The following is a 19,407-nucleotide window of genomic DNA, read 5'->3' on the forward strand; positions in this document are numbered from 1 at the left end:
CGCAACCAGAGCCCGGGTGCAGCTCCTTCACCTCGGCCGAGGCACAGGGAGCACGACGACCTCCCGGCTCCGGGCTGCTCCCAGCCTTTCTTCTACCCTGACTTCTCCTCTCCTCTCCCCGCACTCCAAACCCCCGTGCAGGGAGAGATGGAGGGAACCCCCCAGTTTATATCTTTTATTATTATCTGATGGCAATAAATTCCTAGGTACTACCTCAGACCGAACTTAAATTGGCTGATTTCGAAATATTTTTTTTCTTTCGTGAGTTACATGGTATGAGTTGGATGCCAGCCCACTAAACCTCACATACAGAATGCAATAAAATACAACCGGTCATTTCTTTACCCTAACGATCTTCTGTTTAATTTAAAGCCTTTATACTGTTTTCGGTATTTCTCTTGGGGGGGGAAAAAAAAAAGTCTTGGCTAAAATAATTTTGAACTGAGAATTGGGCAATTTTCTGTCTATTAAGAATTAGAAAAATATAAAATGCATTAAAAACTGTTTTCTGGCTTGTTTTAGGCTGGAAATCAGGATATGCCATTGTGCTGTTTATCCATCTGCTGAACACCAGAAAGTTTTGAAACCATTTATTAACATAAACGTAATATGACAGAGGGGTTGGTCCCTTAAAGATTCAAATGCCTACTGGAAGTAGCAGCTGAACATTGGAGAAAATCACAAACTATTGCCAAAAAAACAGTACCAAAAAGGAGCGCTAAATAGTGAAAAGAATCGTCGGTTTGCACAGAAATTCATTTGAGGGCATTCGGCACCAACCACAAGCACACGCTTAGCTCACCTGGCACAGGAAAACTATTTCACAGGTAGCTGTAATACCTTATACTGACAAGCACAGGGAGGATGAAAGCTGGCTATATCCCTAATCAGCTCCGCTGGTATCTGTCTGCCAACTACACCGAGCCACCATCACCACTGGATACCGATTATAGCTGCCTTCTGGATGACTGACACAAATCACGCCACCAGCATTTGAAAAAGCACAGCCACAGATCAGCTGGAAATCATGCAACATATCTGCACTCAAAGGTAAAGAAAATTAGTCAAAGCGTGTTTGAGTTGGTCTCCTAGATTCAAACCCAAACCCTTCCGGCTTTCCAGCGTCAGGTATTTCAGCTTGTATTTTCGCACAACATGCCTGACTCTAAGACACAGATATGTCCACAAATGTAGCTACTACAAGAATTGCTTATAGACTTTTGAGTTTCTATCTCCATGGCTTGTGGGCCACACGTTTGCTATGATCTTGACTGAAGTAAAAGTGTTACAGTGTGACTAAGCAAAGAAAGCTCTTATTTTTCAGCAACTTACCCTAATATTAACCTAAAGCTGATCTTCTGTTTCTGTTGCAGAAGACATCAATTTCAGCAGAGGATGCAAAGACAGTAAAGTCACTTGAATTCATGCTGGTTCTGGGCTTAGATTGTCAGTGCACCACTCCTAGAGCAGGTCACACTCTGCATTTTGTCTTTTTAAATGCTTCCAGTAGGAGACATTAGATATTTGGCCTGGTACCAGCTGCTGCGAGGTAAGGCTTGATGAAGGTAACTACATCCACTCCACCTGGCTCGTAAACAGCCAGCCTGCTCAAAGAGCACATCAGTCTTCACGACTACAAAAAAAAAACCGGTCTTAAATCCATTGAACAAACCACACACCATTCTTAAAGATTCCTGAAGCACTTGTAATGCTCATCAGCCTTGCTACTGCAATATGCTACCACTGTGCTTCTACCGCAATATACTCCTTCCACCACGGCTGCAAAACGGGAAGGATAGATCCTGTCTAATTACCAGAAAGCTCTGCATGTTGCCTTTAAGGATTTGTGTTTCTAACAGTCAGGAAAACATACCGGTTTGGGATCAACAGCTCCATCGACGGGGTATGGTGGGGTACACTCACCAACTAAGAGGAGGAACGAGCCACATGGTGCAGAAGGCTGAGCCCCACAACAGGAATTGAACCGGCAGGCTTAGAAGAGCTCGTACCTGTTTAATTTTATTGATCGTATGTGCAGGTGTGTCGATCAACTGGATAATTTTACCGTTCCCTGCAAAATAATTCCAAATCTTACAGCTGTAAAGTCGTCTCACCTCCAGTTTGCATTTACATGAACAGTCCGTAATGTACACATACTAATCACGCCCTCCTCAGGCAAAGCTCCCCCTGCGAGTTCTGTCCTGCTAACGCTGACAGAACGCAGATTTGTCCAAAGCAGTATATAAGTCCGTCTTTTTGAACCTCGATGATTTAAGAAGCCAAGACAAAACAGTTCCTAATCCATTGACGGAGCTATTTAACTTTTAGCTACACGTCATTCTCTCATTCACTGCGTGTCACTGGAAGCGCACTCTCCAGCCCTCTCCGTAAGTCAAAGCCCTCACGGGTTCACTCCGCAGACAGGCAGATCGGGGAAAAAGCATCACTGAAGAAAAACTGATGTTCCTTAGTCTGTGTATTAAGGTCAGATTAAAGACAGGTGCATTTCCAAATGAACTTGAAAACAAGTATTTTAATTTTCCAAACAGAACTTCTTCTAGTTTCCAAAAGTTTCAGTTTCTAAAATACAGAATGATCACAAGTTGAGCTTATGCTACTCACACAGGAGAAACCAAACCTGGACGTACCTTTGGACACGGTGTTGCGTCACTAGACACAGTGCATCAATGGAGATTTAAGATCTCATTCTGATGTGTCAGAAAGAATTTATTTAAAACTTACTTTCAAGAAATTGAACTCAGTAAATCTTTTCTCTGAGAGATTAAACAGAATTTGCAAATTCATTCCTTATCATTAATCCATTACAAGATGAAAAATCAAGAATTGTCCCCAGGTAAGAACCTGGCTTTGCTGAGATTTCTGTTGAAACAGAACTTCCCAAAAAGCTGCTAGCTCCATGCCCTCAACCGGGAGTAAAACCAGACCATGGTCTCTCCTGGCAGCCCCTTCCTTCTGGCGGCTCCTCACGGAGGCGCTGGGGATGCTCCTGCCCCTCGCGCCGCTGCGCAGGGAGCGGAGCACACAGCTGCCTCTGCGGACAACCCTTCTCCGGGACCACAGGACACGCCATGATTGAACCGCGAGCACAGGCAGGTGACTGAGCACACCGATATTAATATTCTAACCCCAAAGAGTCTTCAGCTTCCGTACGTGCAGAGCTTCACTGTCAAGCTCTGGCAGAACATAATATTGGATCTTAAAATAACACTGCTTTGATTACCTTACTTCCCTTTACTCTGCGCTTGAATTCCAACAGGATTTCAGTGTCTGCTCTGTCAATAGAGCTGTGTGAATAATGGATTTCTGTTTGGGCACTGAACCAGAAAAAAAAAAAAAAAGAAAAAGAGAAAAAAAAGGAAAAGGAAATAAAAACTCTGTAACTGTTTTAAGTAGACTGAAGAGAGACTGGGAGAGGATTCAGGAAAAAAGTATTTTCAAGATAAGGCAAAATGTTTGTTTAAGCTGAAAGGAATATTTTGCTTTTATATTAACAACCTCTTTTAAAAATATTTTGATTTTTTAATTTTGTTAAAGGTTTGGCCCAGTTCATCTACAAAAAAGCAAACATTAATCATGTAATCTAAGAAAAGCTGAAAGAAAACATTTCGACACTCTGAAACTGTTCTCTCATTTTACAAATAAAACTGTCAGATAGAAAAGAAACTTGGGAATAGGTGTAATTAAATCCAAACTTGTACTTTTTCAGTGAACTTATTAACACTATAAACGAAAAACCCTCTTGTCTTCTCCGCAAGTGCCATGTTCTAGATACCGACTGCCTGGAACCAAAGAGAGCGCACGGAAAAATAACACTGCTGTGCTGAAATGACTCTGCCCAGTAGTGCCAGAACAGCAGCAGTAGAATAAAGGTTTTCTGCTCAAAAGCAGAAGCAGCAACAGGCTGAAACGTTTGGTGAACACCCTTCTTTTGTGGGTTTCTTTTATTCACCACCCCCTGCAAATAAACATGCCTTGGGGTTTGGGTTTTGGGGGGTTTCCTTTTTGGGGGAGTAGAGAAGAAATTCATGTTAGTACAAAGAAAAAAAAAGGAAAAAGGAAGAAGAAAAACATTGGGTTTGATCATCTGCCATAACACTGCTGAAATGAGGACGACTGACTTTTTATTCCACAAGGATTTATGTTGGCACAGCCCCATGTGTCCAGCAGCCCCGAGGCTCAATGAGCCCGGGCTCGGGCGACGGGTGCTGCACCCATCAGGCAACTCACGCAGCTTGAGGCCAGCAGCTCATTCCACTGAGAATACTGAAAGACAACACCTTCCCGCCGTGAGAGCCATGACAGTAGGATTGCAGCATGTTACACTTCTAAGCTACCGTGTTGGCAGATGGTCTGTAGCAGGGTGGTTGCCCCCTTGCAGCCGGGAGTCCCAGGACCTGCCAGGTATTATTCATTTATTAGAAACAGCTGGGAAGGACGTACAGAAACCTCCAAAGTGCCTGGGAGCACTGAGGTGAGGCTGAAGCTGCTGAAGAAGGTGGATTTGTCACACAGGTCCCAGGAATTGTCATTTGGGTGCCACGGAAAGGCGATAGTGGGTGCCTCCAGCACTGGGGCTCTGCTCCTGCACCTCCCTGTCGCTGCCCGGACGGCGTGTCAATAAGGAACCAATACATTCTCCGGCACGGTTATAAATACTGTCCTCAAAACAGGAAGGCAACCCAATTTTAATTCCCACTAAAACAAAGAAAGCCTGACACCCAAGCTGACAGTACAGAAAGGCAAATAGCAGCGCTGGAGCTTTGATTAGATTTGTTAACTAGGAGTAGAGTAAAACCCCCTGAATCCAGCAAAATCACATTACTTTTGCATTAAACCTTGTTGCCGATCTGATAATTTCTGATTAAAACAATGAAGCCTTTGGGTATAAATTATTTCATGTTTTTTATTATTTAGACGCTACGCTGTTCACTATCACAGAGAAATCGTCTTTGTTACTAATAGTTCTTCTGGTGGGAATCAGAACAAGCAGAAGCTAATTAATAAATGATGACATGGGAATTACGACAAAATGGATAGACGACTCGCGGGTATGAGTCTGAATAATAACATTTTACAATCCATTCAAGAGTGTTGCTAATAGGTGAGATTTAGCGTTGCCAGAAAATTTTATAAAATGTTTGAAAAATTAATGGTTACTTTTTTGAGTCATACTTGTTAGTTCATTAATTTATTGTTGTACTTCCTTTTACATCTGTTCTCAGGTTGTACTCCTCACCGTAATCACTGCTCTGTTCACAAGCTACGTGAGTATAACATGCTTTTCTAAAAACCACAGTTTGGTTCAACCTTTGTCTTGTTTCAACCTATTTTTCTATTACCAATGCAGCCTAAAATAGATACGGAAAATAACAATCAAAAAGGTTCCCAAATTCCTCCATCAGACTGAACCCAACAACACTGATGTGTTAAATCCAGTTGTATTTCTCAGCATCTAAATCAAAAGACTGGGAAACTACCTCTGAAGCACACCGACTCCTCTTTGGACTGAGCTGTGACCTGCCGACCCCCAGCCAAGTCCCGCTGTCCCATGTCACCTGCAGTTTTCTGCACGCCACGACATTGAACTCCCTTCGTCTCCCCGTACTCGCAGTGCCTGCACCCACCACAGAGACGTAAGCAGCAGCACACACGAAAGATTATTTTGGTCACTGTCTTCAAAAAACGAAACGCAATACATTTCTGGCTACCGGCCAATCGCATTTTAACACGCGAGAGTTTTGACCGCCTTCATGGTTTTGTATCTACCGAGCAGCAACACTTGAGGAGAATGAGCCAACAGAGAAGTTTGCAGAGAGTTACTTTCATCTAGTCGATGCACAGTAATGTTCGTCGGTTCTAATCAAGACCGTCCAAATTCAAATGTCAAATACTTACAACTACCTGATCAAGAATACATTTACAAACAGATTATTCAATTCCTTGTTGAACAGCGTAAAACAAAAAATCTGAGGAAAATCACAAATAATTCTTGGGTTGCTTGTGAACACACAAAAAAAAAAGTTTTCAAATAAATTCCTTATCTGAATTATAGATCCATGTACCCAGTGACACAGCTGCATAATCCGATTTTTTGTACCATCATCCATTTTCCTTTACTACTTTTTTGGCTTTGCAGACTTCTCCAGAAGTATCCGTTGTCCTTCACTAGCTAACTAAAAAACACTTTGCTGAAAAATTTTGCTTGGAAGAAGCAGGCAATATAGGTCTTTTCCCATTCTATGCATTACTTCACATGTTATTTAATTTCATTTGATTTATTACGCTACTGTCTTCTGATGCCCCAGAAGAGGCGCACTCAAGGGATATGGACCAGACACAAAGAGTTTCTCGCAAGCATCATATGCATGTTCAATAACTTATTTACAGACATTAGAGACACTACTAGGTGGGAGCAGACAGACACCTAACAATGACAAAGAAATGAGGTGATTACGGTCTTCTCATTCCTCCTCGTCTATGCTAACTACTGCAAATTATGAACCATGGACTCCAGCTACTCCATGAAAAAATGCTGTGCATGGTATGTGCCCTATGGAGGCCCTTTCATTACGGACCCCCTCTATTAGCCTATTTAAGAAAAAAAAAAGTCATTTCTGTACCTCTAGACCAAGCGTAAGTAAGAGTGCTACATCACTGAAATTCATACAAGCCCTTAATATCTCTTTAGATATTGCTTTGACATGGAACTCTTCAGAGGAACCCTGCAAACCAGAGTCGGACCCATGTCTGACTTGGTCCTGAGTTGTTCAAGCTCCAGCTCAGGACAGCAGTAGTTCGTTACGTCGCTCAGTACCAGAAAATCTTCTCACCAGAAATGTAAAAAAAAAAAAGCCATTACAAGAGGCTCCCAAGGTGGGGTTTGAGTTGGAGGAAGAGGTTAGTTAGCTACTGCTCCCTTTTCCCCTCCCAAACAGGTTCCTTCCAACTCCCAGGTTCCTGGCTGGAACCAGGAACATGGAAGAGATGTAGCATGGGAGAAAAACACTGAGGAAACCAGAAGTGGGACAGAGAAGGGCTGACGCCTTGTTAACTTCACCCACTGTCTATCAATATATATCAGAGCCCAAGACACACCTCCAAGCTCCACACTGATGGAGTGAAGTTTAGGCCAACAGGATGCCACAGGCTCTGCTGGCAGCAGCAAAGTCCTCCGTCATGGGAAACAGGACTGAAAAACATGCCCAGTTCCCTCCTGCTACAGTCAGTGTAATTAAAGCTCATTTTTGGCAAGGGAAAATGAAGTCTCCTCATGAAAAAGGCCTCAGGTCTCTGAGCCATGGGGAGCAGCACGTAAAGCCCCGCGTTGCACAGCAGAGCACGGGCTAGCGAGGGATACGGCACGTTCAGTCGAACTGTGGATGGAGGAAGAGGAGGAGACACAGCTACTTCTAAAGAGAAGTGAACTATCACACTGCAACACGAAGACAGCATCATGCCAAAAAGTCTGGCACTTATATGAAAATGAAGACGTCTTGCAGGCACAGATACACAGAAGACCCAAAGTACCCTAATCAACATACGCCAGGCCCAAATGAGCTGTTGTTAAGAAGGTGATATATTGGATTTTGTCATTTAACAGGGTCCAAAACATGTATTTTTTTAATCCCGTTAGGCATTCAGTTGAAATACTGAGCAACAATACCAGGCACAGATGACAGAACGACTGGATAAAAGACTGGATTTTAGGATACGGAGCTGAATTCCACAAAAGATGCTTAAGTAAATTAAAATACCAGCACATAATGCAGCTACCTAAAATGCTTTCATGAGGGCAGTTACTTGCACTGAATTTTGAACTGAATAATGGTATGCATTAGCACAGGCCTTATGCAATTTTACCTGTAATTGATATGTCTCACAGATTCATACAACTCCCTGCCGGCTTCCCGCTACCAACAAACCAACAATTCCAGGCAAAACACTTTTTGCAACTCTGCTTTTACTTTTTTTTTTTTTTTGAACTTTTTTAACTCCAGCTTTTATCCAAGAAAATACATCACTTACTGCAATGGCAATCTAGTTAAGAGAACATTGCAGAAGGAAAAAAGCTTATAAACAAAGCAACTAATATTACTGGGTTGACACAAGAAGAAACAAGTTGACCTGTTTTTTTTTTTTTTTTTCAACTTTAAGGACCCTGCCAGTCCTATCCTACTGGATCAAAAATTCAGAAAAGCTTAAAAGTAGTATTAACCGGTGCTTCTCATCTGCCTGGCGATCTGGGTATTTCCTTGTGAAACCTTCTCAAAAAGAACTGGACAACGATCACGTCCAGTGACAACGTCTGCCTCAGTGTGGCGGGGCAGGAAGAATGTTCCAACTTTTTTTTTCTTGGTGACTAGAACACGCTGAGAGTAATTGAAATGAAAAGGGTACTGCGAGACTTCCAATATCTTGTTGAACAATTAAGTGAAGAAGAGACACTTCAAAGGCATGGTTTCTTAAGGATCATAGTCAGAGAGAACAGTTTGATCAGAGATCAATGAGCATCTGCCATGTTATATGCTTTCCTTCCAAGTCACAAGTTGGTGCGTAAAAATGGATGTTGGCACAGCTTCAACAGCGTGAAGTACATGGAGCTCCTTTAGCACTACAAGACTCAATCTGCACGCGTCGCCGCAGGACCGGACCCACCGTTACGATCACACATCGGAAGAGACCAGTCAGACCAACCTCAGAGACAACTCTCTGCTCTCCAGTACATTCTAGCTATGTCATTTTATAACAGCTGAAGATTATTGGGGTTTTGCCCCATTTTCACAAACGTACAAGAAAACCATGTATATTTTAAATATATTTCAGGAGAACCCGTGCTCTTCAGACAAAGCAGCCATCATTTCATTCTGTCAGATTCTAATGCCTCGTAAATGACACGCTATTTTTAACCACTTGCCAATTAACCCCTCTTGTTATCTACTTGGAATTGTTCCTGCGATTGGTATGAGTACCACGTAAAAGAAGAATTCTCCATTTCAGATATAACATCAGGCTCTAAAGTTCCACAATTTTGCCACTTTTGAGATGATAGCACAGTCTCGCTGTGACTAAGGACTGCAAAATCGTGCTCCACGTAATTGAATTTAAAGATCTGACAACACTGACCTTATCAAGAAATGAAACTTTTGGCTGAGGTTCAAATCAGGCACAAGAAATAAGCTCTTGCTGGTTGTTTGTAAACGTCATATAAAAATGTACTTATTCATTATTAACAACTTGTAAACCGAACACACTGCAGGTCTCAAACTGCTGCCAAGTGAAGTATTACCAGGACAATCATTTCATTTACATCTAATTCTTGTATTAATTTTGGCAGCACAGCTGAGCATCCCTTCTCATGATTTTAAGAGGGCTATCGTAATGAGATAAACATCCAGACCGCACGCTAAAAACTGAGGACAGAAGAAATGCTAAGGTTAATTTTGATTAAGATTAACGTTAATTTAGGGAATGCCCACAGAGCTGCTGGCCTCAGTGACGGCCCTACTTTAGTCCAAGGTGTGTAAAAAAAAAAAAAAAAAAAAAAAGGATTCTACGGACGGAGAACCAGGCCATTGGTATCCCACTTTTTTGGCCAGCGGTGACAACACATGACCAGACCTGGTGAGCCACCTCCTCTAGTATAAGACAGGATAGAAGGCTCCAAGCAAAATCCCAGGTAGTATCAGCACTAGGATTTTGTGAGCATCAGAGTCACCTGAATAAAGTGAACTCAGTGAGGAGCTATTGCAAATCATCGCAATTGCTCTGCAGCATTTCAGAAGGAGGCACAAAAAAACCATGGGGCTTTTAAGACAACACCGTTACGCACCTTTCTTATTCTTGCACACAGCTTTCAGCATGCGGTTTCCAGGTCCACATTTTCCATGGTCGGTCACACATATTCCTTCCGAAACGATCCACTCGTAACACACCGGGTCTTCACAAGGAATAGATTCAATTAAATGCGGACAACCTGCCAGGGTGCCTACCGGCTCCACGATCACTTGCCTTTGTCTCATTCTAAAGCCTGGAAAAAGAGAAATTGAATTAACTGGAAAAATGAAAAAAAAAATATTTATAGCAATAATCTAGTAGCAAGAGGACTACACAGGTCATCTGGAACTGGGGGGTATAAAGACAAACGAGAGCACGACACTTACAAACTGAACTGACTGGGACAGCACTTGGCTGTACGTACCCAAACCTAATAGCGCGTAATGAATTCCAACAACCCACATTTTTCACATTTCTTTTTCCTTTTCATCAACATCAGATAGAAAAACACATGTCCAAATAGAGGAATTTGCCACTGATGCATATATTAATGTAATAACAACATTAAGATAAAAAGAGAAACAGTCAAGGAATTGAAGATATAAAGAACATCTATATTCTGCCTGGGAATCCACTAATGAAAAGACTTGTTTTGAGATACAGCAGAGCAGTTTACTAAGAAATTAGTATTCTGCTTTATGAAGGTGTAAGGATTTCTGATACATAATGCATGTCAGACCTCTTTGAAATGACATCCTATTAAATTGGAAGATTCAAATGTAAAGTGGAAGAAAAAGGTTACAGAAATAATGAAAGAATTGATTACATAATCTACCTCCTTCTGAATAAAACCAAAAATCACGTTGCTATATAAAATGCAGAACTAATACGCAAGTATCTTTCGGCGTGTTTTGTTATGTAAATGACACAGAATGCTAAGAAAGGCAGAAAAAAAATACGTGGTGGTCTTTCCTACAACAGCCTCAGATAAGGGGCAAATATACAGCATTAGTGGAGGCCACATGGAAATGCCCTGGCCATGAAATGGAAAATGAAAAGAAAAATAAAACATCCCAGAGACTATAACAGACCCAACTCCTACTGTTCTCAAACCAGCAAAAGGAAGTCATTCAAAACAACTTAAAATGAAGTGGTTTTGCAAATCTTTATATTTTTTATTATTTCTTTTTTAATTTGAAAAATTCTGACCAGCTCCAATCACTTCAAAAACTTACGCCATTTTCAGAAAAGTGTAATTTCCAAACAATAATATTCATTCCCTGACATGAATTCCAACAGTCGACTTCTCAACTTAGAGCCTTAGGAAAGGCTTTGCAGTGAATCTTTAAGTGTTGCAGCAACAAACACCTACACTAATCAATTAAGATCCAGGGGCATGAAATCATATTTGCATACTCTTCTTTCAGGGATTTAAACCAAACCCAGAACAATGAGAACAATCTCTTGGGTCAGCCTAACTCCACGATACATCTCAGCCCTGACCCCCTCCAACCTCACCCAAGCATCGCCCTGGAATCCAGGCATGCAGCAGGACTTCCGAGGGGGATCAGAGCGAGACAGCCTGGCACTATGGAGGTCCGCAGCTGCTATCCCAAGAAATCCTCCTTTTCTACAAGTTCGGTGCTGGATAAATGGATCTGCATCAAGCTGAAAATCTTATCTTTTTTTTTTTTTTCTCTCCTTCTCCCAAGAATAACCGCAAAAAGCTTTTAAAGGTCATATTCCACTCCTGCACGCACATCTAAGAGCTTCATCCTACATTAGATTAATTTAAAAAAAAATACATTAAGCTCCCCATGTAGAATTTGACACCACTGCTTTTGCCATCTTATCATAATATTCCGTTACCCACTTTAGATCCCCCAACGCTGCAAAAGCAATGTATAAGAGCATCCATTACCTCTTCTTCCGTGGTGGTCCTGGCAGTTCTCGTGGAGGCAGGGGCCCCACAGCGACCAGGCAGACACCACGCACTCGGACGGGCACGGCAGGTTACACAGCTGGGAGGCGGAGGGAGCAGGACCCAGGCAAAGCTTCCCGTCAACTGGTCTAGTAACTAAAAAGGAAGGGGGGGAAACAAAAAAAAAAGAAAGGAAAAAAGAAAAGCCCTGTGACTCTGCCCTGACCAATGCACAGAGCTCCAGAGTTTACTGCTGGCCTTAGTTTTCCAGAACGCACCAAAATCCAGTGCTTTTTTAGGGTTTTATCTCCTAGAGCAAAAAGTTAATCTTCTGTTCAGCAAGACACACAAATTTTTACCTAAATCATCCATATTCGTCAGGCCAATTAAGACTGTGGTAAATGAGTGCTTTAACAGTAAATTCAATGCTGATTTTCTACAACGATGGAGCAACAACCTGGAATCTAATCCCCCTACATTTATGGCCAAGGAGACCTCTTTACACAGTACTGAAGAGAAAGACGCCTAAGAAGAGAATCCAAAAAGCTCATGCTGCTGTTGGGAGCCAGGCAGAGGCAGGTGACAAAAGCCTGAGCACGGGGGAACCTCCCCGTCCCCATCCCCTTCAGGGGCTCTGCCACCTCTAGGTTACAGATGCAGAATCCGGACCATTGAATTTTGTTCATCTACCTTCGATAAAGCTGAGCAGAGCTCTTGGCTTGTTCTACGCAGACATACGTAGAAAGCATCTTTCCCGCTTGGGAGGCGAGACGTTTACTTGAGTTGCCGGCAGCCAAGGCAGGCATGGATCTCCAAACCTCCTCACCTATGAGATGAGCTGACCCCAAATTCTGCCAAAGTACCAGTTTAGTTGATTCTGACCATAAATTTGGAAAGCTGATTCCCTTTGTATTTTCATTTATCATAAGAGATTTTTGGTTTCAATTAAATTCTCTCGCCTTTTTATTCAGGGCAGAGGGAGGAAGGAAAAGAAGAGGAAAGACTCTTAAATCTATCTTCTGTGACATTATATGATATTGCATTTTAATTACATTATGGGCCGAATTTGGCTGTCTCTTTAGATAAATCAATATCAAAGCAGTCTTTCAAAAGGCAAAGTCTTGTTTGAGTTTACTCTGACATGGTATTACCAAGACTTCATTAATTTTTATAGCTACTGAGTTTGCTTTATCCTCATTTTTATTTTTAATGTGTATTATCCTTTGCTTCCATGCATGGAATTGACTTGAAAAGAATTTATAAAAATATGCCCTTTTTGCCAGTAATCTTTAATTTTGCTGATATTTTACCATTTTCTTTAAAATGAATCATTTGAAGAAAAGCATGACTTTTTTTTTTTTAAGCACAAGACTTCAGTGTTTAAAATCCCAGTAAATTTTCATTTGCACGTCCTGAAGCTGAGACTTAAGACCAATATCAGTACTTATGATTCCAGCTCATCAGAATAACAGGATTCAACAGCAGCGGTGATTTAATTCTAACCTGAAAGATAATACGCTAGTAAGAAAGACCATTTTCTGAATGATTTCTGAGACACTGTAAGGTCTTTGACATGTTCATTTAGAGATTACAACAAGGTGGCATAAATCCAATTCACCTGAATGCGAACATAAACAGACTTTTTCTAGAGACCTTGCAAGTGAAGTGACAGACAGAACGAGATAAATATTAGAGTTCTAAGGATAAGGGTGTTTATTTTACCAAGAAGTCTCACGCATGGCTTAACCTGCCTTTCAGCATCAAGCTTTGCAAAACTATCATTTTTTGAGAGTCCACTTGAAGAAATGGAAGGAAATAAAATTGAGTGCAGACGGTCAACCCAAGGAATGAAGTCCAGTCCTACTCTGCTCTAAATCCGGGCATCGTTGTTAGCAAGGGCTCTTTCCTCATCACTGATTTTTAGATCGTTTCTGTATTGCAATTTAACTATTTAAATGTGGAAGCCACTAGATAAAGCAGGTTGGTTCTTGAACTAACCAGCTACAACCAGTGGTGCCGAGGGTATTTTAAATTGATTTTGGATAAAAGGAAAACAAGCAAAATTGATTACAAAAAGTTAAAGGGGCAGGTTTTTGTTCGTAGGCTGAGCCTGCCAGCCATCCCAGACTCATGGAAGACTCTTTCCCATTCTGGAGGAAATCCCTGCCTTCCTCTCCCTGCCAACCACCTTCCTGCTCCTCTTCCTCCCCCGGGCTGATATCCTATTTAATTCTAGCACTGGGAGCTCTTTTCCCAGGACCAATATCCTACTTGTCACTGGAAGACGACTGCTTGTTTACTCACCTCCTTAAGTAATTCTATATATTCTGTAAAATGTAAATCAGAAAATACACAAACTATTCTAATCAAATATCCAAATATATTCTAGGTCTGTGCCAGCTCGTACTCACTCTACACTGACTACAATCCTCCAGTGAAAGTCTTCAGGAATAAGAGAAGAACAAAAAGAAACGAGCTGCAGTAATAAATGCACATACGATAGCATGTATTTTTTCCTTTTCCAAAACCAGGAGGGTATAAAGGGCCACAATTTCCAGCACGACAGACAGAGTGACTGCATGGACCAGCGCCATCCTCTATAAAGGAGTTCCATCCCTTCTTTGGCCACTTGATTGACAACTCTGAGTTCCATCAGATGAGTTCCATCAGTTTTATTTAAAAGCTTGATGTGATTTTCTCTTGCTATTTTTTATACTCTAATAAATACCTTCCTTTTTTTTAAAAAATGAATTATAAGGTGGGGTTTTTTCTGTGAATCTTTTAAACACCAAAATTCTCACACGCGCCAGCCTCCAAAAAGGTGCAGACAGCCTGGCTGGGGATGCTCTGCTCAGGACAAGAACCTCACATAATGCCTATGATAAATGAACACAGCTGCTAGGACTGTCTTTACACACTGGACAGCCTTCTGGTTTTGCTCAATAATTGACTTTGTAATGGCACGTTCCCACATTCATAGAGCAAAAGTGCTTCTTGTGCAATTATTGTCCTTGGAAAAATATCAGCCCCTATTTGAGGGGAAGGGGAAGGCAGAAGCCAGGGAAGAGAAGAGTGAGAGAGGGAGGCAATATCTGTGATTCAAGTAGTGGCTTATTTATTACGCTTGTTCGTACCTTTTAAAATCCTGTGTTCTTCCCAATCTATAGAACAAACTTGAAAAAGCAATCAAGTACTAATCTGGGAGCCTCTGAAACATTGCACATTTCTATAGCTGTTATATTGAATCTATCCTTCATAAATGCGACTACAGCTGTTCCCAGCACCAGTGTCTGCCTCAAGTTTGAATTTTACTATTTGCCGTTATTTTCAGGTTATTGCTACCAGCAGGAGATAATAAATTGGGTTCTGAAGTATCTTGTTTCCCTATATATTTTTACCGAGGTAGTGATTTGGAGGACTGGGAGAGGAAATCAGCTCTGATATGATTATTTCCATAATGTAGTTTTAAGCCAATAAATAAATTATCTGTGAATATAGTCAGAGGGACACATACTTGCAGGCATACATACCAACACTATGCTAAAAAGTAATGATGACCAGACAGAGGGAGAAATGTATAGGACGGCATTTTGGTTGCAGTGATTCCTTTCAAATTTAGTTTTTCAACCCCTCAGGAGGTAAATAACCCTTTTTTTTTTTTTTCTTGGACCTTAACTTCATTTCCCTTTTACAGTGAAAAAATAAGTATGTCTGATATTAACACCTAAATGAGACATTTCTAAATATCACTAACATATCTGGAACACACACAAAGAATATCAGGACCATCTCATATACTGGTGCAGCCATATTTTCAATTCTCAAGGCAATAAATCCAGCTGTTTACCACCACTTTTGGCAAAACTAAGCCAAATTAATGATTGCCAGGGTAGAAGAAAGGGATGGCATGTCTTTGTGAAAGTTCTTACTGCCTTTGCCAGGACTTTTAAACTGAAGACACTTGGATCAATACAGAAGGAAATTACTTGAGGAAATCACAAAGGAATGAGCTGTGTTATAAAAACACCTACATGTGTAAAACACAATAGGGATAAAACCCAGCACAATATTTGTAAGTAATTTTGCTAACCTGAAAGACTTGTTTTTATAGCAAAAACAAAAGATTAGACAAAGGAGAAGTGGGGAATGTCATTTAAGTAGCCTGGAAATGGCGCCAACCCTAGTCCGGTGCATCCCTCCATTAAAGAGCCTAATGCACCCCGCGCCTGATGGAAAGGGTGCCTTTATGCTTCATAAGCAGAATCAATTAGTTTTGAAGCCACAAGGCACAAAGTTGAAGTCCTATTTTCAATTAAAATCTATTTAATAGACAAGAAACAAAGTATGAAAAGAAGGCTAATCACAGCATGAAAGAGGGTTAATAGCGGATTGCCAAGAGCAACAACGGTTTAATGTATTCCAGAACAATAAAGATCCTCGCAATTTTGTTAAAGTGACACAGACTATTAGCGCTCCATGGAATAAAAAGTTTCCCTGTGTCCATATTCTCTGCTGTACAACAGGATCCTGATCCCAACTGAGATATTGTGTTGTTTCACTACAGCAGGATTTATAGAGATTACCGACAGAAAGCGCAGATCTGGCAAAAATTCCAAGTGAATATGGGGCTTCCTGCCAGCAGTCAGAAGGCCGAGCAGACCAGAGGTGGCAAGTCATTAAGAGTGTCCAGGAAAAACAGCGGAAGCAACAGGGATGCTGGGATGCCAGTGAAGGCAACGACAGGAAGGAAAAAGGGGTTCTCCGGGACGTTTGAGCCTCGTTGGCTGTTATCAGGAAAAGGCCACCAGATGCCGGAAGTCACTGGGACAGACCACCAGAGAGGGTGAGAGAAGCCACAAGGAAAACAGGGAAGAAAACCCAAAGGTGGGGCTATACTTCATGAAAACCTCGTAAGAGTGTGAACTTTGCCCATCATGAAGTTTAGCGTTCATTCACCGGGAAGGAGCAGAAATCTGTTCTGTGAACGCCACAGCATGGCAGGAGTCCCAGTACCACAAGGAAAACACCACTATGGATGTGTCTACGATACTGGGACATGGTACAGGTGGCCCAGAGCTAAGCTAGTGACACGCTAAGCTAGTCAACTCATGGCATGGCCATGCCAGCTGGGATCGTGAAAGCAGCAGGGCTGCTCCCCGCACATCTGGCCCACGTTCAGAAGCTCGATTTATCTCAAACGCCTCCTGTTCCAGGACCGGACCAGTCACCACAGGCTTCGTTATCCCTCCCTGGTGTCCCAGTCTGTGGTATAGCCTCGTACGTGCAAGTCCTTTTATTTTTATATCTGATTCAACATTATTGTTTGAACACAATGCAGCTCCCTGTCCTCTTAACGACGGGACAAAATTACTCAGAACAAACTGTCACTGTTTTGAATAAAATTAATCCAGTTCCAGTGGCAGGAAATAATGACAAAAATATGCACGCAATTAAAATCTTAGCTTTCAAAGATAAAACCCTGAACTAAAACATAGTATCTCATGTGAACTGACTGGGCAGCGTATTATTTGCTGCATATCAAAGACAGCTGCATAAATAAAAGTAATTATAAAGACACAAATACTTCATGGTCATATCAAATAGCTTGTTGACAAAAAAAAAGGCATATTCCTCACACGGCACCTTTTAAGAAGGCACATTTCTTTCACTGTCAAAGTCTTTTTATACATTATTCTCTTCATTTTACTTTAATTAGTTTCTAGACATGAAAGAACTGAAAATATTACACCTCTAAAAGACATTAGGGAGAATGTTTTTTTTCCTAATGGATTCAAACTAGAATTTTTGAAATACACATTTAAACACTACTGTCAAGCACTGCAATGATCTGAATAAAATCATTTCCTCTCTTGCTTCTAAAGGGTTTCCCCCGAAGAAGCCAGCTGTTACATATTTATTTTTCCATTATGTGAGTTGTATCTCGTAAATTCTGCTCAGCATTTGGTGAGCTTACCGATCAATAACTCGGCATCCCAGCGATATAAATCTGATGCAGACTTGCCTGAATATATTTTACACTTCAGAGGTGTATTTCTCATCTTTTCAGGCCCGTTCGGTCATCCCAATGATAAATAACTAGTTTGGGATGAGAGGGATCCTTAAGGGGGGTTTCTTCCACCCGAGAATATGGTCTCTGTGATTCAGGTCAAATAAGCCGCAGGCTGGATGCTCCCGATGCTCTACCACGATCCAGCCGAACAAAAGCTCTTTTCACACCACTGCTGACCATCAGTTCTCTCCCCACTATGGTCCCAGTCAAGTTTTCTCATTACTAATATATTCTAACCTATTCCTTTTCAATTTCATAAACCAGACAAGGACAACAGGATTTAAACATCAAAGTCCCCAAATTCTAATTTCCGTAGAGTAAATCAATCTTCTCATTCCTGCAGCTTCACCAGCATAAATTTGAAAAAAAAAAAAAAGCCCCAAACCAGCATGCATTTAATACAGGGTTTGGACTCCACACGGGGTTCATATTCATTCCAACAGTGCATATCCCACGCCAACTCCTACGGGCAGCTTATCTCCATCAGCACAGTCTCTTCCCAATAAATACGCAGGATGGTAACAGCCATAAACGACAACAACCTGCACAAGCAACTTACGGTTTCTAAAGAGTCGGACCTGGCACCTCACAGGACAGCTTGCACCCAAAGCGATGGTGGCACGTTCAAACAGGACTCTTCGTTGGTATTTCCACCCTCCTGAAAGTCCTTCCCTGGTTTATTGAACAGATGCCACACGTACCGATTTGAAACACTAATCCCCCAGAAGACACGCTTTGGGAGATCATGAGTCAGAGCAGAACAAAGACCTTGCAGGGAAAAAAAAACGTGGCACCCTCATTAGGGAACAGAGCATACCGAGCAAAGGCGGCAAAACCGCAGATCTCAGAGCTAAAAAAGACTAAAGGGCAGAAAGAAAGGGATGAGAATAAATATGGACTAAAACAAGATACGAGTGAAAGAGTCCTCAAATTCATCTCTGTGCAACTCCAACGGGGCACTAATTTCTGGAAAACAAAATACAGTGCCAAAAGATCTCCTGTATGGGAATTAAGAACAGTCTGAAAAGTTTACTTATCAGATAAGAAAGGATTAGACATTCCTGCCTATCAGAAGCAGGGAGAAAGTGCAATGTTTTGTGGAAAATGAGAAGGAATAGAAGCCATAAAATTATCATTTTGAGACTCATATAAGTAGGACTCAGATGAAAGTGCAGGGGAATACTTTCATTTTCAGGCCATTTGGGGATTCTGTCGGTAAAGTGGCTTCTAAGACAAAAATACATAAGGGAATGTACACAGGGATGGATCAGAAAGTAACCATTAGACCTGAAAAGGTACTCAAGTATTTACTAAGTCCTGAACTGTAAACAGGCTAAAGGAGTTTTTGCCGCTACAGCTGATGACACACAAGTTTATAAATAAAACGTGATGTAAGATGAACCAGGTGGAATTGCATCCTACAAATAAAGCAAAAATGGGTACAGGCTGGTGAACTACAGTGGAATAAGTAAGTCGAGAAATTATGTCTACTAACAGGTGAGGGCTGAATCTCTCTCAAAGGAAAGAGGGGTATAAAAGTAATAAAGATGTCTGTAAGGAGTAGCTTTGCAGTGTAACACTAAAAGGTATCTAAGAATAACGAAGTTGCAACTACCTCACA

At 41.4% G+C, this 19,407-nt stretch overlaps 1 protein-coding gene across 7 annotated transcripts in view; it reads right to left on the reverse strand.

The window, feature by feature from the left end:
• THSD7B (thrombospondin type 1 domain containing 7B) overlaps positions 1 to 19,407 on the reverse strand; it is a 329,550-nt gene that overhangs the window by 171,717 nt on the left and 138,426 nt on the right. For all 7 annotated transcript variants that reach the window (XR_010071985.1, XM_063341430.1, XM_063341432.1 and 4 more), the window contains 2 exons: positions 11,717 to 11,872; positions 9,851 to 10,048 (listed from right to left, as the gene is read on the reverse strand). Coding sequence is in view for 6 of the 7 variants with exons in the window: in XM_063341430.1 (XP_063197500.1) it covers positions 9,851 to 10,048; positions 11,717 to 11,872 (354 nt within the window). In the remaining variant the exon portion in view is untranslated. The remainder of the gene's footprint in view (positions 1 to 9,850; positions 10,049 to 11,716; positions 11,873 to 19,407) is intronic.

This window comes from Chroicocephalus ridibundus, chromosome 7, assembly GCF_963924245.1.
Source record: "Chroicocephalus ridibundus chromosome 7, bChrRid1.1, whole genome shotgun sequence".
Taxonomy (NCBI): domain Eukaryota; kingdom Metazoa; phylum Chordata; class Aves; order Charadriiformes; family Laridae; genus Chroicocephalus; species Chroicocephalus ridibundus.